Below are 22,336 nucleotides of genomic sequence, written 5' to 3'. Positions count from 1 at the left end.
GAGACAGCTGTGGCCGCAGCACCAGGGTGGTGATTCTTCCCCCTCCAAGGGCAATGGTGCATTCTTAGCACAAGTATAAATTTACTGTTGCTAAGAGTTCTCGGAACAGGATAATACAAGAAGGAACCACTGCAAGTGAAATCCAGCTACCAGTAATGCCCTGAGAGGCCAGGCCTGTGCCTCCCAGAACCTGCTCCTCCGCAGGCTTCCCCGGCCCATCTCCAGAGCGCCCTCCTCTCACCACTTTACATAAACGAATGTACCCAAGATCCCCCATCAGTTCTCCATGCAGCTGCCAGAGTGCCCCCAAAGCAAACCTCATCTCAGGACTCTGTGGCCAGGCCCTCACAGCCTCCTGCTAGGCTCTCGCTACCCACCCATCAACAGCAAGACTCCCAGGCCATCTCAATCCCCCCAAAGAGCCCTGTTCCCTCCAGCCCCACGGCTTCTGTTCACCTGCCGTGCTGTCCCCGCCTCTGCCCACCCACTCATCCTGCAGATCTGGAGCAGCATTCCAGGGCCTGGTAAGTGTGCGCCATTTTGGGTTACTACGGGTCTCGCCAGGCGCGGCGGCGAATTTTGCCCCCCACGCTCCCCAGCGCCTGCACCTGGGCGGAGAGGTAGATAAAGCTGGGAGATCTTAGCCTTTTGCAAGGCAAAACCAGGCAGGAACGCCCAGAACCTCGGAGGAGGAGGAGGGGAAGATCCCCAGGTGGAGACCAAGGTGCTGCTCACGCTGAGTCGTCTAGGAGACCCTCCCTAGTTTAAAAAGTGTTTATTTGCTCGGAGAACATTTCAGGAGGCCTTCCTGGGAGCCCAAGTGTGCCGCCCCCCCAGGAGGGGCCTGGAGACGCCCGCGCGGCCCCGCTGCAAGGTTTTACCGGCCCTGGGCGCCCCCGGCCCTGGCACCCACCCGGGGAGCCGCAGTGGGCCGGGCTGCGCGGCCGCCGCCTCCCACCGCTCCCGCGCCCGCTCCCGCCCCCGGCGCGTCTCCAGCGGGCCCGCGCCGCGGCGGGCTCAGTCCTCAGCGGGGCGCGTGGCGAGCGGACTTGACTCGGCACCGCTGTGCACCATGGCCCGGGCCCTGTGCCGCCTCCCGCGGCGCGGCCTCTGGCTGCTCCTGGGTGAGTAGGGCCAGGGGTCCCGGCCGAGCTCCCTTCCCCCGGCCAGCCGGTGTCCTCTAGAGGAGAGGAGGGGAGCGGGTGGGGGCAGGCGCCGCGGGCGCACCGATCCGCTGCCCTTGAACACGGGCCGCCCCGGTTCCAGGCGGGAGGCCCCAGGGCACAGGGGAGGCGGAGGGCGCGGACCGGTGTTGCGCTTCTCGCCGGGGAAGCGACGGCTTTGGGGACGTCGGAGAGCGGGCATTCTGGAAAGCGTGGGGCGAGTCAGCCCTGCACACTGGAGAACTTGTTTTCAGAAGGAAAAACAGGACGCGGGGTTCCCCAGCCCCGCACCTCGTTTCTCAGGCTGTGCGCCGCGGTGACTGCCAGCGCAGGCTCCGTTCCCTAGGCCGTCCCGCGTTGCAAAACCTGCAGACAGGCACCTTGCGGAAGACGCAGTGTTCGGGGATCAGAACCACAGACGATTTGTATGGAAATTAGTCAACACTGACAATCTGTCGCATGCAGCAGTTGCTTGTTTGCAAATCACGTCTTTTGCAGAAAGGAGGCCAGCCCTTTTCGGGACATTTCCATCGCTTTTTTTTTTCTTTTTTCTTTTGGTTTGCTTGTTAACTTGGCAGTTTTGGCTAATAGAAATTTAAAGAAGGACGGGTCCCTTGGTGAAATGGTGGAACATGTTTGGCTTGCCACTTGGAGGGAGAAGTGGAGATTATCAGCAGCCCCATGGCCACAGGAACTGGCCACACATTCGGCAAGAAATGGTCCTGTTCACTTCCCTTGTCTGCAATGTGTTCCTAAAATGCTAACTCAAGCCCCTTCTAAACCGCTTTGGTTATTGCATTATTCCGTGTAGTTAGCTACCTTTTAACGGAAACTGAATAGGTTACTGGCGTGGGAGAACCCAGTGCCCCTGGGAAGGCCGGAGCAGTTGTTTCTGGTATGTGTGACCTTTCCCCAGAAACAGTGATGTTGGTCAGAGTCACCTGCCGCACAAGACCTCTTTGGCGCTGGCACTGGGCAAGCAGTGACCACCGGCGCTGTTGTTGTAGCTGGGGGAGCAGTTCGTGGCCCAGCGAGGAGAGGGGCCAGGGTTTCTTGGGGGCCATGGATTTCTGGTCCCTGTTTGTAAACCTCTCCAAGGGGTGAGAGATCTGCACAGAATCCTCAGAGGCCGATATAGTATAATCTGAAAGCGGATCTTGCCACTTTAGAGTTTTGGCTGAAGTTACGTGGAAAGCAGAATCTCAGAGTAATTTTATTCTCTCCACTTGGCTTGACATGGCCTTCACTGTTTTCGTTTCCTAAGAAACAAACATTTCTTTGTTAGCAAGGCAGAGAGCTGGGTTGTGGAATATTTTTTACATAAATAACCAAATAAATAAATGTTCTTTACTAGTGTCCAGAGGCTGCACCCTCTAAAGCTTGTGTGAATAAAACACTATGTCACCATCACATATAAAGACCTTCCTTGTTTACCAGGAAAACTATTCATGTTCTGCCGAAAGTCCAAAGTCCTGTAATTTTAACATTATTTTGAGTGGCCTGGCTAATGTTATAGCTTGGAAGAACAAACAAAACTTTATGAGGTTATCAGTAAATTAATGTCATTGAGCCCAGCTGTAATTAGTAGAATTACTGAGCACAGGCTGTTGTTTCCTTCCCAAGCTGTAGCACTAGCCAGATCTCCTTGGTGATGAAGATTTTGCTACCCAGAATGGCAATGTGGAATTTTTTTTAAGTACTCTAGTTTACAGGTTTAAGAACTTATCTGTGACAATTTTACAATCAAGCCATTTGTCTTACGTAGTTATTAAGAATCTCACAATCCGGCCAGGCACGGTGACTCACGCCTGTAATCCCAGCACTTTGGGAGGCCGAGGTGGGTGAATCACCTGAGGTGAGGAATTCGAGACTAGCCTGGCCAACATGGTGAAACCCCGTCTCTATTAAAAATACAAAAAAATTAGCCAGGCATGGTGGCAGGCACCTATAATCCCAGCTACTTGGGAGGCTGAGGCAGGAGAATCACTTGAACTCGGAAGGCAGAGGTTGCAGTGAGCTGAGATCATGCCACTGCACTCCAGCCTGGGCAATAAGAGTGAAACTCCATCTCAAAAAAAAAAAAAAACAAAAAAACTTAGGATCCATATATAGTTGTTTTCCCTCTGAGCATCCTGTGTACTCTTCTGTTTACTGGAGACTCTACATGCATTCTTAAAGGTTTGTGTATAGACACCAAAAAGTTGTTCGTTAATCAGGAAAGGAGGATGCGTTAGAAGCCCCTGATTTTTCGAGTCCATCTTCACTGAGGGAATGCTGGCTGGTGCTGTCACACATGAACTCAGTCATCTGTCCTAGGAAACGCATGCCTTCCTTGGCTGTCATGTGGGAGTTAGGGGTTTTTTTAATGGCTGCAACATTAATTGAAATATATGACTCTATATAAATACAAGGAGAATTGGAATGACGGGGACATCACAGGAAATGCTATGTGACTGCTTCAGATTGCCATGCGGTTTTAAATCTGGACACAGTTCTCATGCCAAAGTCCAAATCTGAAGGATTCTTATTTGCTAATCAACTCAGTGTGTTTGTTTACCCTCTCTGTGTGTTTAGCTGCAGGAGGAAATTTCTGGATTTTTGTCTTCCTTCCATAGGCGCATGCCTGTCAGTGTGCTTATTACCAGTCCCAGGCCAGGGCTGTTGAGAAACATTTATATCCACAGTGCAGATGGTAGATTCAGCTCCAGGAAATGTTTTAGGTATAATCTTTACTTAAGGCTAGTTGGAAAAGTCTGTCCTGAATTTTTTCCCCAGAATACGCCCATTTCATAGCTTCTAATCAGTTACAACTGGCGTCTGGCTGACTGTGTGATGCAGGTGCCATGTGTAGTGTGAATTCCAGCGGAAATGCTGAGCCCAGAGAGTGAAGCCCCTCGGGCTTGCCTGCCAGTGCCCCCGCCAGTGCCGGTGCCCCAACCCCCAACTCAGGCCTAGAACCCCTCTTTCCTGATGGTCTTTGTGGTATGGTGGGCTGGCCCTTAGTGGGCCCTGAGCCAGGCCTGGCCATCCAGGTGGTCCCAGGGAGGAGACTGGCCGCAGGCTGGACAGTCAGTGTTCTGCTGGAACCACGGGGAAAAACTGCGTCTTTCCTCCAGGCTGGATCTGAGTGGGGCTGCCACAGTCTACCCTGTGAGCCATGGGGGAGCACCTGTCCGTGACATAGAGCACTCCTGATGCCTTTTGAGCCCCCTAGATCGAGCTCATGGGGTACACATTTCCATCATGTGACCCATAACATTTGAGATGGGTGTCTGTCCCTTGCAGGGACGGTGTCTGGTAGACAGCAGGCTCGGGGGCTCCCAGAATGGCATACCTGGGGGACTGTGTGAGAATCCTGCCCAAGAGCCTCCTCCTGCACTGGGGACCCAGGGAGGCCTCCTGAAGGAGGAGGTGCTGCAGCCAGGAAGACAGTGGGAGCTGGGAAGGGGACAGGGGAGCCCAGGCTACAGTGGCCCTGGTGGCTCCAGCACTTGCTGGACCATGTGCCCACTGCCCCAGCCCATCAGTTTCTTGGTGGCAAATGAAGAGGCAGAGACGGTGCTGCCAGGGCACTGTTCAGTTCCCAGCCTGCCATACCCCCTGCTTACCTCTGACACATCCCACAGCAGACACATGAAGCCCTGGAGGGATGTCCTTGTCCGCAGCCCTCTCTGCTCCGGAACAGGAGGGCCCCCAGCTGGGTGATGTTCCTGCAGGACCTGTTTCTCCTTGGTGAGGAGGGTGCATCAACACGGCCACCATAGGAGGGCTCCCAGCCCAAACAAAATCGGACTCACTTCACCAAATGATGTTATTGTGTTCAGGAAAAATATTTTTTTCCTAAGATGGTTTATTTCAGTAATTTCTGGGGCATCCAAAAGGCATCACTTTAACCATCTTTTAAATCACGGGTTGTGGGTGGCTTTGTTGGAGCAGGGTCCAGGGGGACACACTAGCCAGATGTGGCAGGAGTGCAGAACTCTGCGTTCTCAGCTCTCTCAGTGACTCCTCACCGTGCTCCGAGAGTGCTTCACTCCCTCCCATGTGCAGTCACATGGTGGATTCTCTGGGACCAAGAACCAGAATCCCAAAACCCTAGGCCCCAGCCGTCCACTCTGTCCTCCGCCAGGGTTAGCAGCACCTCCACCCCTCACAGGGACAACTGCCCAGCCTCCCAGAACCCCCACCCCACCCACCACCCCAGGGACAGGGGGTCTTCCTCTGTGCCCCCAGCAGACCCTCAGGGTACGTTAGTGTCACCCCCACACATGCCATGTTCAGGCCCCCACGCCTTGGCTCCGGGGAGCAGCTCCTAAATTAGCTGAGAGTTCTGGGAAACCCCGGGGGCAGGAGGGGAGGCATAGTGACCTGGCCCGTGGCCTGAGCCAGCTCACTCCAGGGGGTGGGGTATAGCTGGCCCGGGAAGCCCTGCCCCCTGTTCTCCCGGACCACCACGTACCCCCACACGAGTCTCAGGAAGGACTGTCTTGAGTCTGACAGCACCTGGGAGGAGAAAAGTCAGTGATTTGCCCAACCATGTAAGTGTTTGCATCATGAGGCCTCCCGCTGCCGGGTACCCTGGCCCCAGGCCGGGAGGGGAAGAGGCCTAGAAAGCACTGCCTCTTCAGCGGACACTTGGTGACTGACACCCGGGTTGGCGCTCTCTGCAGGGATTTTCTTGCCTCTGGAGGAGACAGTTGTGAGAGGGAAGCGGGGGAGGTGGATGGACGAGGGAATGCCAGGAAAGTGCTGCACCGTTTCTCCTGGAAACACCCATCTGCCACCTCACACACGGGACACACACGGTCAGGACTCTCACACACACGGGACACACATGGTCAGGACTCTCACACACACGGGACACACACGGTCAGGACTCTCACACACATGGGACACACAGGGTCAGGACTCGGAGGGGGCAGAGGCCAGGGGTGCAGAGCAGCCTGCTACGGTAGGGTATCCTACACAACCCAGGGCAGCCCCCCCAGAGGATGATCCCACACCAAATGTCCACAGTGCCAAGGTGGGGCAGCCCTGCTGCATGTCAACCATGTAGACATGTGGTGCCACTTAAATGCAACAGGAAATAAACAGGAGACCACGGAGCAGAACCCTGAGGAGCAGCGGCAGCACAGTCCAGAGGGCAGAGGGCAAGGACGGTTGTGCAAAGGCCCTGCTTTTTGGAAGTTCCTGGAAGCCTTTTTGACTGAAGCATGGTGGGGAAGAGGGCTTTGAGCCGAAGCTGGTGCTGGAGGAAAGACCCATTCTCTAAGGATTCAGATCTCATTCCTGGGGCAGTGGGAAAACCTTGAAGGCCATTAAAGAGGGGTGACAGGATAGAAGGTGTGGTTTAAAGGAGCCCTCAGCTGTGGCCCCCAGCATGGGCAGGAGACCAGGCAAGGATAGGAGTGGGAGGGTTCCAGGGAGTCCTGGAGGTGAAAGTGATGGACTCCAGTCCCTGGGCCTGGATGCAGGAAGTGAGGCGGCGCTGAGGAATGAAGAACAGCACCTGGCAGAGCTCCTGGGGGAGCAGGGAGGGCAGGGCAGGGGAGAAGAGAGGAGGGGAGGGGAGGGGAGAGCAGGGGAGAAGAGAGGAGGGGAGGGGAGTGCAGGGGAGGGGAGATGACACCCCAGGCCGCTGCCAGGAGACATGGGAGCCCCAGGCAAACTGGAATTTCAGATAAACAAGGAGTATAAGCCTGTCTCATACAGTATCGGGGACATACATCAAAAACCACCATTTCTCTGAGATGCAGATTTCGCAAGGCATCTTGTCATTTGCTGCACCTGGCAGCCCCGTCCTCAGCAGCCACATGGGGTTCAGCGTTCCCCTTGGATTCTGAGGGGTGATGGTACGTAGGCAGGAGTCTGTGCAAATCTAGGGTTCAGAAAGAGGTATGGCCAAGAGAGGTGTTTCTGGTGGCAGCAGGGCCTGGACGATGTCAAATCCTTGCTTGGAGGGGTGACCAGTGAGAGTGGGTGGAAACAGGCCCAGGCTCCTTGTGAGAGGCTAGAGAGGACGGCCAGGGAGGACAGAGAAGGAAACGGGCCCCGGGCACCACTGGGCACCTTGACATGATTGGTGGTGGGGGGAGGCAGATGGCAGGGTCCTTTGCAGGAGAGGCAGCAGCAAAAGCTGCCCTTAGGAGGCAGCGAGGAGGTGAAACCGGAGAGCATGCCTGTGTAGGTTTCCTCCAGTGCCTTATGGTTGTAAATACACAAGCCTTTGATGCATCTGGAATTTACCTTAATTTCCTAGCAATTTTCATCAATGGCTAAATATTGGGGGATTTTCATGGTAATTGCACTGAATGTATTAACTGGTCAGGGAGGATTAAATCAAGACCACCGGCTCAAGAAACAGTGGTCTCTTCCTCCACCCCCACATCTGCATCCAGGCCCTTCCACAGAGATTTTGTTTCTCCTGCAGATGATTCATTCAATGTCTAGGAATCTGGAGCTTTGTGGCCGCTACTGTGAGTGGGATATTTTCCCTCATTTTATTTTCTAGCTGGTTATCGCTGGGCTAGGAGGAAGCTCGTCTTCTGTGTGTTTGTTTTGTGACTGTTGTCACCCTGTGCCTGTTTTTTATTTTAGTTTTTTTGCTTCCTGCTTGGTTCTTCAGGCCGGTCCTACCACCTCTTAACAATTTTCCCTGTTTTGTTCTCCAGTTGTACTGTGTTGGAGAGTGACTCACTGCTGAGTAGGGGAGTGACAGCAGCTGCCTTCCTTTGCTGCTGGCGATGGCAATACAAGGGACCCTTGAACAACGCAGGGGTGGGGCGCCGACCCCCCACATGGTCAGAAATTCGAGTGTAGCCCTTGACTCCCCCAAAGCTTAACAACCAATAGCCTACTATAGAGCGGAGGCCTTACTGATAACAGTATCAGTCAACCCATATTTTGTATGTTACATGTATGTATACTGTATTCTTTTTTTTTTTCTTTTTATGAGACTGAGTCTCCCTCTTTTGCCCAGGCTGTAGTACAGTGGTGTGATCTTGGCTCACCACAACCTCCAACTCCCAGGTTCAAGTGTTTCTCCTGCCTCAGCCTCCCCAATAGCTCAGATTATAGGTGCCTGCTACCATGCCTGGCAAATTTTTGTATTTTTGGTAGAGACGGGGTTTCACTATCTTGGCCAGGCTGGTCTCAAACTCCCAACCTCAAGTGATCCACCCATCTTGGCTTCCCGAAGTGCTGGGATTACAGGCGTGAGCCCCTGTGCCCGGCCTATACTGTATTCTTAGAATAAAGTAAGCTAGAGAGAAGAAAGTGTTATTAAGAAAATTAGACCCAGCATGGTAGCTCACGCCTGTAATCATTGCATTTTGGGAGGCCAAGGTGGGAGGATCGCTTGAGCCCAGGGGGTGGAGGTTGCAATGAACCAAGATCACACCACTGCAATCCAGCGTGGGCAATAGAGTGAGATCCCATCTCAAAAAAACCCACAGAAAATATATATACTTTTCATTAAGTGTAAGTGGATCATCATAAGGTCTTCATGTTGAGGAGGCCAAGAAGGAGGAGCAAGAGGAGGGGTTGGTCTTGCCGTCTCAGTGGCGGCGGAGGCAGAAGAAAAGCTTCATGTAGGTGATCCCCACAGTTCAGAGCCATGTGGTCAAGAGTTAACACCTTAAACCTTCTGTCTTTCTCCTTTGGGGCCAGATACTTTTTTATTGTATTTTTGTGGGGGTGGGGGCGGGGGTGGGAGGGGGATGGAGAATGCATCTTCTTCCCGTGTGTAAAGTCAGCTTTTGTCATGTGAAGGAAGAACCGTTCGATGTGACACAGCAACCTGCCCAGCTGGACATTGCCTGGGCGCTGGCAGGCCACTGGCACTGGCGAGGCTATGACACAGAAGAAGTGGTCAGAGGCTGCGAACCTCCTGTGTTTCGGGGATGAATGGAGTGTTCCCTCATTCCTGTGTAGCCTTTTGGCTCACAGGTGTCTGTTGGCCACTGTTTGTTCTGAGTGTGGCTTCGTTCTTCCTGAGTGAGCTTGCTCTGTACTTTCCCTTGGGAGTTTTAGTACCAGCATTGGGTTTTCTTCCCAAGATACAGGTTGTCGACCTTTATTCTTTCCCTGTGTGCTAGGACAGTCAGGATGATGGAGATAAGCAGTTCCTTGAAGATCTAGAGGGTCTTCATTTTCACCTGCAAAACCACCGAGGCCAGGCTCCTTTTCATGGTGCAGATAATTGGCAACGTTTTCAGTATCTTTCTGGTATTATTGGTCCCCTTGGGTTTTCTGTCTTTTTTTTTTTTTGGATGGAGTCTTGCTCTGTCGCCCAGGCTGGAATGCAGTGGAGCCATGTCGGCTCACTGCAACCTCCACCTCCCAAGTTCAAGCAATTCTCCTGCCTCAGTCTCTCAGGTAGCTGGGATTACAGGCACCTGCCACCACGCCCAGCTAATTTTTGTATTTTTAGTAGAGAGAGGGTTTCACCATGTTGGCCAGGCTGCTCTCGAACTCCTGGCCTTAGGTGATCCACCCACCTCAGCCTCCCAAAGTGCTGGGATTACAGGCGTGAGCCACTGCGCCTGGCTGGGGTTTTCTGTGTCTTGTAGCAATGATGTTGTTTTACATTTTTCTCTGAAGTTGTTCATTTTATGCACATATCATTATGTGGACAATTATTTTTCTAATTCCCTCTACATCTGTGAACATTTGTCCTTTTTAGTGCAATTTTGTGAATTCTTATTTTCATGTTATTTCTTGATCAGAATGGACAGTGGTTAATCTGTGATTAGTCTCTTCCTCACTGATCCCCCCCCCCCCAAAAAAAAAACAGTTCTTGAGTTTACTTACTCTGCACTTTTTCTTGAATGCCTGATGCATTTGTTTTTGTTCTTTCTGGCATGGGAATGAAACGTCATCGGTTCTCTGCTTGGCAGCTTGGCTGGATCCCCTGAGTTTTCCTCTGCCTTGTGCCCATTGTTGATATTTTCTGGATTCTCTGCATTTGTGGTTTCTGTTTCCTCTTCGGAACGTGAACTGTTGGAAGCAAGTTTTTACAAATCTCAGGGCGCTCCGGCTCTTTGGTTTCTCTGCCGATACTCATTGCTAGTTTTATTGCACTGTGGTCAGGGGCAGAGCAGGAACCACAACCATGACTTAGTGTGCATTGCAGCTTCTTTCTTGGTCTTGCAAATTTTTCGTGTTGTAAATGGCCCGTAAGCCCATGGGAGGAGTGTGGCGTTTTTATGTATCCATCCTAGTCATCATATTAAATTTAATACTTAGGGCCTCCGTATCCTTATTTTCGTCTTCCCCATCCATGCGCATTGTGTGAAAACCCTGCGCTGCGTTTGTGACCCTGCCTGCTTTCCCTGGGCATGTGTTGCTGTGTGTTCCTGCAGGGGAGAGGATAGGGAATTCCATATGTCACCCCGCCAGTCACAGCTGCATGGTGACTTCCTATAGCATAACCTCTGTCCCAGTCATTGCTTTTTTAATTTTAATTGCGGTAAAGTATACACCACATAAAATGTACCATCTTACCTATTTTTAAGTGTACAGTGCTATGCCACTAAGCACACTCACATTGCTGGACAACCATCGCCACTATCCATCTCTAGTTTTTTTTCATTTTGCAAAACTGAAACTCTGTCCCAGTTAAACACTAACCCCCTGCTGATTTACCACCTCCCCCAGCCGCTGGGACCCACGATTCTACTTTCTGACTACTCTAGGAGCCTGTATAAGTGGAATCATACAGCATTTGTGACTGGCTCATTTCACTTAGCCTGATGTCCTTAAGTTTCTTCCGTGTTGTAGTGTGAATTGGAATTTCCTTCCTTTCGAAGGCCAAATAATATTCCATTGTTATGGATAGACCACATTGTGTTTATCCATTCTCCGTGGACGCGTGGGTCGCTTCCACTTCTGGCTGCTGTGAATCAGGCTGCTGTGAACATGGGTGTTCGGATATCTCTGTGAGACCCTGCTTCCAATGCCTCTGGGCACATACCCAGGACATATACCCGGATCATCAGGGGGTTCTGTGTTTAATGTTTTGAGGAGCTGCCACAGCATGTCCCTAGTGGCCGTGGCTTGTGCATTCCCACCAGCAGTGCGCAAGGCTCTGGTTCTCAGGGGCCGTGTGAGGCCACCTCTGCCACGCTGCAGGCTCCCCAGCACGCCATGGGGAACCCAGCCTTGGAGAGCCGAGCCGGGGAAGAAAAAACATCTCCACAGCCTTGGCAAAATGTGTTATTTTGTTTTCGACGGTAGCCGTTCTAACGGGATGGAGGAGCCATTCGTTACTTCACAGGTGGACAGTGGCAGCTTTGTCGGGGACAACACTGTGGTTTCTCATTGTCTAGTCTTTTGTCTGTGTCATGTCCCACCACCCACCTTTTGGATGTTCCCCTGAGTCACTTAGCTCTTTGACCTGGTTTAGCATCTGGTTTTCTTGTGGATTTTAGGGACATATTAATGTTGTTTACCAAATACCAGGGCCTGCCCTGAGGGCCTGGTGACCCTGGGCGGCCGTTTCCCGTCCCGTGCAACTCTGATCTGCAGGATGGGGTGGTGTGGGAGCACCCATGTCCCGTTCTGAGGACTCTCCAGGCCTCCGTGGGGGCGGTAGCAGGGCCTGGCCCACGCGGCGCCCTGGTGCTGCTCACCGGCCTTTCTGGCTTTAAGAAGTATGCTTGGAGCTCATCTAACATCTTATTTTCCATTTTCTGTTTCTTAATAGTTACAGGAGCTTCCTACTTTTTCTCCAGGTCTGTATTTTCCTTGTTCTTCTCTGGTAATTTGGACAGTCAGTTTTTAGTTCAACCTGTGTTTTATTTTATGACCAAAAAAATGAGGATTTCTTGGCTTGTCAACTTCAGAAATGAAGAGTGCCTGTTGACAATGTGTAGAATTTTACTGAATGGCAGTCGTGGGCAGGACCAAAGCTGGGGAGGAGGATGGAGGGTGCTGTGTGCAGTCAGGGTTCTCCCACCAGGTTCCCGAGGTTGGAGGTGAGGCTGGAGGCTGCCACAGTTCTCCGAGTGAGGACTTGGAAGGGCCTGGGCATTTCCAGTAAGAGTGGGCAACACGGATGCAAGAGAGGGACAAAGAACTGTGCACGGCACCCCCATCCAGCACAAAGCAGGCACTTCATGGGGGTAGAGGCTCTGAGCCCGAGAGAGGGGACAGTGGGCTGGAATGCAGTGCTTTGCTGTCTTTGAGGACCAAAATCAGATGACAGGTGGAGGAGAATGTACTTGGTGGAGGCTCTGGCGGGGGAAGCAGCTGTGTGGGTGGGAGAGGAATGACCCGGTCCTGGCCCACGGCCCTGAGGACCTTTCCTCTTCTCGCAACCGCCCCTGCACTGGCTGCTCAGAGGTGTCAGCAGATGGCGGGAGTAGCGGATGGCGGGAGTTTCTCAGCCTGGGCTTGAGAAGTTGGAATGAGAGGGTCTTGCCAGAGGAAGGAGGGCACCTTGGGGCTTCAGCCCGCTGACCCCTAGAGAGACAGGACTTTAGACAGAGCAGGGGCAGGGAGAGGGGAGCTCAGACAGCTGAGTGCTTTCACTCTAGAGGATGTCAAGTTTGACCTGGAGGGAAGCACTGGGGAGATATCCCGGCCACACAGGAAACGCCAGGCCGTGATTGACACCTCACGCAGGCACTCGCGTGCCTGAAACGGACCAGGCCAGGCAAGGAGCAGACGCTCACCGGGGACAGAGGCCTCGCAACCCACCAGGGACAGATCGTGGCAACTGAAGGGGCCCTGTTCAGGAGAGCTAGACGTCAGGGAGGCAGGAGCAGGCGTTCCTATGGGCTGGGGAGCTCCGGCTTCCTCCACCGCCCCCCATCCTCCCCCCCGCCCCCCGCCCCAACTCCCTTGGGCCCTGGGCACTTCCACCCTCTGGGACAGTCGTCCCCAACTCTCTTGGTCCTGCCCCTGCCAGTAAAATAATCTGGACATGCTCCTCCAGGATTTGCTTATAAATTAGACCCCTGTGCCACTGCACTATGTATTATAAAATGTATGCAAAAATAGGCTTCTTTAAGCCCAGGAAGTCAAGGCTGCAGCGAGCCAAGAGAGCGCCAGCGCATTCCAACCTGGGCAGCAGAGTGAGACCCTGTCTCAAAAAAATAAAGAAAACCACTAGATATGGTGATGGTTGTACAACTTAGTGAATTTACTAAAAATCATCGAATTGTCTATGTAAAATGGGTGAATTTGTGGTATATAAATTATCCTTCAGTAAAGGTGTGTTTTAGAAGAGAAAAAATATAGGCTTCTTTGAAAGGAGGGATGCTGAGAATAGTTTACTATAGTCATGACCATCTTTCCACCCTCCTGCGATGGTATCATCCATGCCTTAAGGACGTTAGTGGTTCTTAGCGGGGGCTTCAGGATTGAGTGTGGATCGAGCCTGCACGTAGATGGACGATGCCAGCCCCTCAGCCAAGGAGGGCCTGGCACGGGGAGGAGAGGCAGCTCGGCAGCCTATTCTCGGCCTGCCCTGGTGCTGCCGGGGGCACCTCGTGCTCTCTCCAGTCCATGCCCCTTTGCAAAAGTCGTCCACTCAGTGACGGTGATGATGGCCACACATCCACTCTCCCAGGGCCCCTGTGCTGTTGGGCATTAGTGTGGGGTGGCCAGGTGACTGTCCAGGTCGTGGGACTCACACGTGCCCAGTGAGAGCCCCCGAAGCCACTCCTGGGAAGCCTGAGGGAGGCAGACACCCTGAGGAAGCCCGTCTGCAGCCGGAGCTCCTGGCCAAGGGCCTCAGAGCCTCCACAGACATGGGCCACCCACAGCCTTTGGGGCAGGTGTTGCGGTCTCCACAAGAGGTCACTGACCTCACCATGCCTCCCACGTGTTCTGAGATGAGCGTGCCAGGGATCGCATCCAGGCTCTACCACTCCTGGGCTGTGTGACTCTAGGCAGGTTACTTAACCTGTCTGAGCCCCTCTGTCCCTGCCATAATGGTTATTTGCAAGGATTAAATAGGCTAATGGTGGCCAGGCACTGTGGCTCACGCCTGTAATCCCAGCACTGTGGGACGCTGAGGTGGGACGATGCCCAGGAGTTCAAGACCAGCCTGGACAACATGGGGAAACCCCATCTCTACAAAAAATAGAAAAATTAGCTGGGTGTGGTGGCATGTGCCTCTGGTCCCAGCTACTCGGGAGGCTGAGGTGGAAGGATCGCCTAAGCCCAAGGAGGTCAAGACTGCAGTAAGCCATGATTGTGCTGCTGCACTCCAGTCTGGGCAACAGACCAAGATTCTGTCTCAAAATAAAATAAAATAACAGGCTAATGGGTGCAAGGGGCTTAGGCCAGGACTTGGCCTGTGAGCTGCAGCTATCAGCATCCTAAACTGGCTGGTGGGAGGGGAGCAGGGAGGCTTCAGGAATTTGCATGAACTTGACCTAGAACCCGACCTGCACTCTCCGTTTAGCCACCACTCCGGCTGGGAGGAGGACAGTGATGGGGTCTGAGATTCTCTCTCTACAAACCTAAAATACACAGCTGCAGAACTGGCCTTTCCTGCCCCATGTGGCACAGACCAAACACGGGCGTCAAGTGCATTTGCTGAGTTTGAGACCCATCAGCTCTGTGCCCCTTGTCTCCTTAGAAAGCCCAAACACCTGATGAGCAGTGTCCAGGGGTCCCCTGTGGGGGGCCCAGCTGCCCCGTCCTTCTGTCCCCACCCTGTCACTTTGCTTGAGGGCCCTCCACCTTTGGGGTGCCTGCTGTGTATGCTCATTTCAGGGGCGCTGTCCTGCTGTGGAGAAGGAAGCCGTTGCTCTGAACTCCCCCAAGCAACACTGAGTTCCTAACTTACGCACAGCTCGAGGGAAGGTTCCTGTCTTAACACGCCGAGTGCTGGGTGAGGAACGCAGCCGTCTACCCAGCAACCTCTGCACGTGGCTTTTTAAAGACATGAGTTATGAATGATTACATTTGCAGTCACACAGAGGAATGGAACCCATTTGGCCCTGAATTGCTTGTTTTAAAACTTTGGCAATTTTATCTTGTTTTAAAACTTTGGTGTTACCTCTCTCTCCAAGGAAAGAAACCACATCAGGCTCATTTAAGAAAAACCCAAGCATTCTTCGCCTGTACCTAAAAAATGAAACTGGTATCCAGATTTGCCTGAATAGCTGCCCCTGGCCTCATCCCAGCTGTGGGACTCTGGGCTCCCATAGGACGGGAAAGAAAGGGCAGCATTGGTCGGGGAGGGCCCTGTCCCTAAGGAGCAAGGGACAATGGGCTGGGTATGGCAGTCCCGCCCCTTGGGAGGCAGATTGGCTCTAAGAGAGGTGGGGGATGCAGCATCCAGGAGGGACCAGCCCAGAGCCAGGCCGGGGTCAAGGCCACCGGACCAGCCCTGCAGCCAGACTAGGACAGGGGGTTGCATGGGTGGTGGAAGCTAGAACTGGCTGGGCTGCAGGATAGGAAGGCCCAGTAGGTTGGGGGCAGGCAGCTGCTCTGGACAGCCCAGGGGACAGCAGGAGATTGACCTGAATTTGACAGGGAGGGACACCCTGTGGCCTGGGGTGAAGGGACCACTGTCATTGTTTCTGGCCCCTGCACCTGCACTCCCTTCGCTTGTTGGAGACCCCACCAGAAGGAGCAGCAGCTCGGCCTCCGCACGGGGACTGGCTCTGCAGGGCGGTTGTGCAGACCCCGCTTCCCAGACCCTCCTGGGGACTTGGGAGCCACCAAGTTCCCTTTACCAGATCCTCCACAGCTCACACCAGCCCCAGTTGGTTTCTGTTGCGTGCAGCCAAGGATCCCGACTGAGGCACAGACGTGCCTGTTCATCTTCATTTGTCCTAAAAGTGGCTCTTCCAAAGCAGGAGGGGAGTCCGCAATGGTTCATGACCCTGACACCCAATCTTTCCACTCCACGCTGGACAGCCTGAGGCACGCTTGCTTCACTCCCAGGCAGAATGGCCACTGAGAAATCCGGGTATGGCCATCTTATTTGCTGGCTCATTTGACAAATATTAATGTGCAAAGCTGCTGGGTGCCAGGGAGGCTGTGCGCATGAGTCAGAAAGGAGTGGGAGATGAGAGGGCAGCCAAGAGGGTTCTGAGAAGAGAAAGAGACCCTCCACCAGCCTGAGTGAGGCTCTGAGGAAATGGGCTGGGGGGCAGGCTTCCCATAGGTAGGGTCAGCCGGGGGCCTCTTGGAGGACAGGGCAGCGGAGGAGGGCAGGTGGGACTGGGACCCAGGATTCACCAGAAAAAGGCAGTGGGCAGGGGTGGGGGACAAACAGGGACAATTCTGCAATTGCAGCTGGACAGGCAGCCCGCAATTCCTTCCATGAGTTGACGAGTCAGCGTCTGAGCCCTCCTGAACTCCTGGGAGCTCCTGGGGCATCACTGTCCACAGTAGGTGGGCTTTCCTAGGGGACATCTTGATGGGGCAGGTGTCAGAAATAGCCCCTTCTCCAAGGCTGCCCTGACTGGGGGTGAAAGAAGCCCCCAGGGTGGGGGGCGCATCCACAGCAGGCCCAGCCGGCCCCAGGGTGCACTCACGGTGCTGGTATGGACACGGTGGGGACACACCTGTGCTGTCGGGAAGCAGCATGGACTCAGGTGGGTACAGAGCCTCCTGAGGTGTCCCCAGGGTGCCGGGGGGGAGGCTGTTCTGCCCTCAGCCTTCCCAGGGGCAGATGCAGCTCCCTCTGTGGCCACAAACTCCAATGCTGGGTTCTCATGCCAGGGGTCGAGGGTGGGTGACCCACTGGAGTGAGGTGAGGGGACTCTGTCTCACTTGCCAGCAGGTCCTGTCCTGAGCTCCTCCGAGGGGCTTTTTCCAACTCCCAGCCTTCCATGCAGGCCCGACTGCACCCACATCACTCCCTGGCTTCTTGGGCTAAACATCCCTGATTCAACACACCTGGCTCTTTGGGACCCACGCATGGCCTCGGCCGGGTGCAGGGCTCAGCCTCTCTGGCCAGCACTCTGCTCTCTCTAGCAGCTGTGGACTGGGCCAGTGCCCAGGTGTGCAGTGTGTGGGATCCGTTCACCCTGACACCAGCCACTGGGCCTGGAGTGGTGCTCTGCGACAGCGCCCCCACCCCACCCCCGCGTGGCCACCTGCTCGTCCTCCCCCAGGTGCACCTCCAGGAACATCAGGCCCTTCCCTGTGCTTCCCGCCTCCCATCTGGTGCCCAGCCCCACAGCCCCGGGAGCGGCCAAGTGCTCTCTGGTCCATACCACTTCCGGCCATGGGACCTGGGGCCCAGTTCTGAACCCCGAAGCCTCAGTTCCCCCATCCGTAAATTGCTGATCGCAGTCAGATCCACTTTGAGGCGGCTGTGTGTGAAGAACTCCAGGGTGCCTGGAGCATCGGGGCAGCTCCAGTTCCTCTGCGTTTTACTCAGCAGTCCGAGGGGCCCCTCGAGCTCACAACCCTCCCTGGGCCACGTGCCAGAAACTGGTATCCAGAACCCCTCGCCCAATCTGCCTGCCCAAGGGCAGCCGCCTCTCCTTGGGTGGGCTCCCTGGGCCCGAGGCTGCAAGGGGCAACTTGGTGTCCTCACTCACGAGGCCCAGGGGGCCAGGCGGTGGGCTGCAGGGGCTGGGTGCCCCCAGTGTCTCCCAGGGCAGCTCTGGCCTCCCGGTGCCAAGCTCCTTCCAGGAATTTGGAAGGGCCCAGGCCGGTAGGGGAGGGGCTGGGGCTCCTCCCTGGGCAGAGGATGTGGCCTGGGGGGAAAAGGAGGGGGGTCTGGGGACAGTGGGAGGGCCAGGAGCCAAGCCCTAAACAGGGAATGCAAAGCCCCTGTCCCTAGCTGCCCTACGAGGTGGCCAAGAAAGAGGCTCAGCCTGAGGAGGAAGAAGAAGCCTGGTGGGTGGGGGACCAAGGGCCGTGCTCTCCCCGCCCACCCCCAGCCAGTAGTGAGCTACGGGGGAAATTAGTGAATCCTGATTCTGTGCAGGGCACCGCTGGGCAGGTCACTGTTGCTCTGGTGTATGGCTCGAGGCAGGAGGAGGGAGCACAGTTCATGCTTCCATTTGTCAGCTCGGTTCATAGCTGGCAGATATTCAGGCAGGAGATGTGCCTGCAGCTCCCGGGCTGAGGGGCACAGCCCAGCCCATCCCCAGGTACCCGTGGAACAGGGGCAGCCAGGGACTGTCTCTGGGCCCCTCTCATGCCGCCCATGCCTGGGACAGCCCGGTGGCATAATTGTGGGATGGAAAGTGCCCTGGCCCAAGCTGGCACAGGCACTGAGGGCCAAGCCACCCTTAGCAGGCAGGGAGGGCCTTTGCCAGGTCACAGAATGATTGATGAAGAGCGTCCACCTGGAGCCGCAGTCGCCCTCTCCAGGGGTTGCTCAGAGGCCCCGTTCTCGTGGAGCCCAGGCTGCAGGGGGCGGGCGGGCTGGCGGTGATGCCCCTAGGCCTCTGCTGCAGCCCATCACCTCTTCATGGTCATGTCTATTTCAGCCCATCACCTCTTCATGGCCACTGCCTGCCAGGAGGCTAACTACGGTGCCCTCCTCCAGGAGCTCTGCCTCACCCAGTTCCAGGTAGACATGGAGGCCGTCGGGGAGACACTGTGGTGTGACTGGGGCAGGACTATCAGGTGAGTCCCATGGGCCCTGGTGGGCAGGACACAGTTGGGGAGGGAGAGGGGGCAAGCGGGGGAGGAGTGAACCACGTTGGGGCTGTGGAAGATCCTTTCTAGACCCCGGAAGGGTTCATCCCCCAGGGTGGGGGGGTCTGGGATGAAGACAGAGGAGGGGGCCAGTGGCAGGTGGACGTGAAGAGTGACGGTGGGAGGAGGCCACGTCCTCAGTAATCTGGTCTGGGGACGGAGGGTTCAGACTGGGCCATGTCCAGCCAGAGATACCCATGCCCTCTCCAAGGACGGGAGAGTGACTGAGAGTCGGGTCTCGTGCCCAGGGTGGCCGGGTCTCTGACTGGAGCCTGGTTTTAGGGACATCCCTGCTGGTTCCCTCTGTCCCTGCGGTCAGGCCAAAGCTGTCCTTCCTGGCCCCACCCTGTCCAGGGCTCAGAGCTTCTGGTAATGGAGCAGGCTCTCACCACCCACAGCCCCCAGCAGGACGGCTTCAGCCGAACCCTTCCCCGCCTGGCCCAGTCCTCCTGCCCAAGGGCCCTTCTTCCCGCTTGAGGGGCTCCCTCATTGCCTCCCTCAGCCTCCTGGGTGCTGGCCCCCATCAGCAGGCCTGGGGGTTCTCCCCAGCAGACCCAGGCTCCTCTGACTCCAGAGGGGGGATCAGAACTCGGCATGTCCACGATCGACTTTCGAGTCTTTCTACCTCCGTGGGAGGCGCTGGGGTGTCCTGGGGCTACAGTGGGTGAGTGGTGGGGTCAGCAGGGCGTGCGTGGAGCTGACAGCCACTGCCTCCCTGCCATGCGACCTTTGCACAGAGATCCGTCTGTGGGTTCACTGCGCAGCGCAAGTCCTGGTGCCCCACCGACGACAAGTGCTTTCCCCAGTGCCTGAGAGAAAGGGAGCCCTAGGGACCGGTGGGGAGGGCCAGGGGCAGGGAGGAGGCCCTGGGGAGGGTCTTCACGGAGGAAAGGTTGCACGAAGGTCACACACGAAGAGTACATGTGGCTGTGATGTCCTCTGAGTGTCCGGGACACACCCGAGCACAATTCTGTGGGATTGAAGACCCGTGGTTGGTTGATCACCCGTCCCCTGTGGGTTGCAGGCTGGTGTGGGCACAGGGAGAAAGCCCACGGCTGGGAGGCCCTGAGACTGGCTGGCTCCCACTGCCTCTCTGAGCCTGGGTTTGGGCCTCCCTCTACCCTCAGAGCCCCGCTGGCCACAGCCTGCCCTCTTCTGTCTTACTGAGGTTGGCAGATGAGTGGCCTCTGTTTTCTCCTCCCGCCGGCCATGTGCTCTCTGCCCCCTTCGTTCACCCCAGGGAACTCCTTCAGGCCCAGAGTCCGTGCTCAGTGCACTGTTGTTGAGGCGACTCTCCACCTTGAGAGCCCAAACTTTTTAAAAAGTAGGAAGGCATGGGGTATATGCAGGTGTGCATGCTGGGATTTAAAACAACGGAAACCCCACACCCTCTGCTCCAGTTCAGGTGGGAGAGTTGGTGCTCCCAAAGGTGGCAGTGCCAAAGTCACGGCTCCAGCCTCAAAGGCCCCTGATAAGACACAGTGAACCAGGGAGCACCCCCCAATCCTCTGGGGTCTCCAGGCGCCCTGTGCCCTCAGCAGGGTCTCCTCACTCTACTGTACTGAAGGTCTCCAAGATTTCAGGGCCTCCTTTTCTAAGCTGAAAAATGAGTTGAGCGGGGAGAGGTTGTTAAAAATCAGAACAGCCTGTTCTTTAGGCTAATTGGCCTTCTGCCACAGCTGAGTCATTTGTATTTGAATTAAGATTGCATTTTATTATGATCCAGGGAAGACACAATGGGGGGCCCCTGGAGAAAAGCACTCTCCCCCACCTGCTTTGTGGAAGTGATGGTTGATTTGCGTAGATTGATTGTGAACAGGAGGCCTGGCAGAAGACAGCAGGGTAATGCCCAGTGTTCCACAAGCAGCCATGGTGGAGTGTCCTTAGAAATAGAAGCTACCACAGATGGCTTCCTACAGTGCCAGAGCGCAAAGAGGAATAATTAGCGCTGAGGCCAGAGAGAGTTCGCCATCCTCGGAGCCCAGTGGCGATAGCTGGAACTAGAAGGAGGGGGAGTTGCTGGGAATTTTCTTTTTTTTTTTTTTTTTTTATTATTATGATACTTTAAGTTCTAGGGCACCTGTGCACAACGTGCAGGTTTGTTACCTATGTATACATGTGCCATGTTGGTGTGCTCCACCCATTAACTCGTCATTTAATGGATGCAGCACACCAACATGGCACATGTATACATAGGTAACAAACCTGCACGTTGTGCACAGGTACCCTAGAACTTAAAGTATAAAACAAAACAAAACAAAAAATCCGGCCAGGCACTGTGGCTCACACCTGTGATCCCAACGCTTTAGGAGGCCGAGGCGGGTGGATCAACTGAGGTCAGGAGTTCCAGACCAGCCTAGCCAACATGGTGAAACTCCATCTCTACTAAAAATATAAAAATTAGCTGGGCATGGTAGCACACACCTGTAATCCCAGCTACTCGGGAGGCTGAGGCAGGAGAATTGCTTGAACCCAGGAGGCGGAGGTTGCAGTGAGCCAAGATGGCACCACTGCACTCCAGCCTGGTGACAGAGTGAGACTCCGTCTCAAAAAAAAAAAAATCAAGATAATTTAGGAACCAAAAAGGAAAGTCCACATCACAACATCTCAGCACACCAGCCCAGGCCTGCCAGCCCCTGGGGTCTGCGTTTGGCAGAATGATGCCCCCCAGAGATGTCCATCCTTCATTCCTGGCACTGTCAATGTGTCACATTACACAGCAAAGGGGAATGAAGTCACAGACGGAATTGGCGACACTAATCAGGTGGCTTTGAGATGGGAGATGCTGGATCATCCAGGGGGCCCAGTGCTATCACAAGGTCCCTTAAGTTGGTCCCAGCTTTGGCTACTGGAGAGCCTTCACATTGGCTTCTGTGTCCTTTTCACATTGCCCCTGGCTTTTTTTTTTTTTTTTTTTTTGAGCACTTTCTTTCTTTCTGGTACCACGAGATGTTCCAGGCTTATCTTATACATTTTGTGCCCCAGCCCTGAAGTCAGCCATTTCTCCAAGGAACCCTGGTTCTTTTTGTTAGAGAATGGTATCTAGAAACCAAGATGTATATGTGTATGTGTGGGTATACACACACCCCAGTGATTTAGATAGAACCCACGGAACCATAAAGGTGCTAGAAGAAAACATGGGTGAATCCCTGTTTAAGCCATGGTATCGAGAAAGGCTGGGTAAAACAATATTGTTTCAAAAAATCGGCTTGCCCAATCGCGGGGCCCAGCAGGCCAGCAGGCTGGAAGCTCTTGGGAGCTGACACAGCATTCTTGAGGCAGAATTTCCGAACATGCTGGTAAGGCCTTACCATTGGCTGGGTGAGGCCCCACCCCCAGCATCAAGGATGATCCCCTTTACTTAAAGACAACTGATGATAGATGTTAACCACATCTCCCAACTACCCCCACAGTGACACCTAGATTAGTGTTTGAGTGAGTAACTGGGCACTGTAGCCTGGCCAAGTTGGCTCATAAAGCTAACCATCACACTGGTTCCAGGGGTAGAGCTCTCTGCGCAAAGGTGTGTTCAGACAACTGGCATT

At 54.6% G+C, this 22,336-nt stretch overlaps 1 protein-coding gene and 1 non-coding gene across 2 annotated transcripts in view; both read left to right on the top strand.

The window, feature by feature from the left end:
• Positions 1–952: 952 nt before the first annotated feature.
• The window catches only part of RAMP1 (receptor activity modifying protein 1), a 51,046-nt gene continuing 29,662 nt past the window's right edge, over positions 953–22,336 (top strand). Inside the window, exons 1-2 of the mRNA XM_032753368.2 lie at positions 953–1,124; positions 18,581–18,719. Of these exons, the coding sequence (XP_032609259.1) occupies positions 1,073–1,124; positions 18,581–18,719 (191 nt within the window). The 5' untranslated portion in view covers positions 953–1,072. The remainder of the gene's footprint in view (positions 1,125–18,580; positions 18,720–22,336) is intronic.
• LOC116809888 (small nucleolar RNA SNORD55/SNORD39) lies at positions 11,264–11,342 on the top strand. Its single transcript, XR_004370052.1, has one exon. It is a non-coding gene; the product is annotated as a small nucleolar RNA SNORD55/SNORD39 (small nucleolar RNA).

The sequence above is a fragment of the Hylobates moloch genome, unplaced genomic scaffold (assembly GCF_009828535.3).
Source record: "Hylobates moloch isolate HMO894 unplaced genomic scaffold, HMol_V3 SCAFFOLD_1, whole genome shotgun sequence".
In the NCBI taxonomy this organism is placed as follows: Eukaryota; Metazoa; Chordata; class Mammalia; order Primates; family Hylobatidae; genus Hylobates; species Hylobates moloch.
Note: the sequence above shows the minus strand (reverse complement) of the source record. Positions and strands in the feature narration are given on the sequence as shown.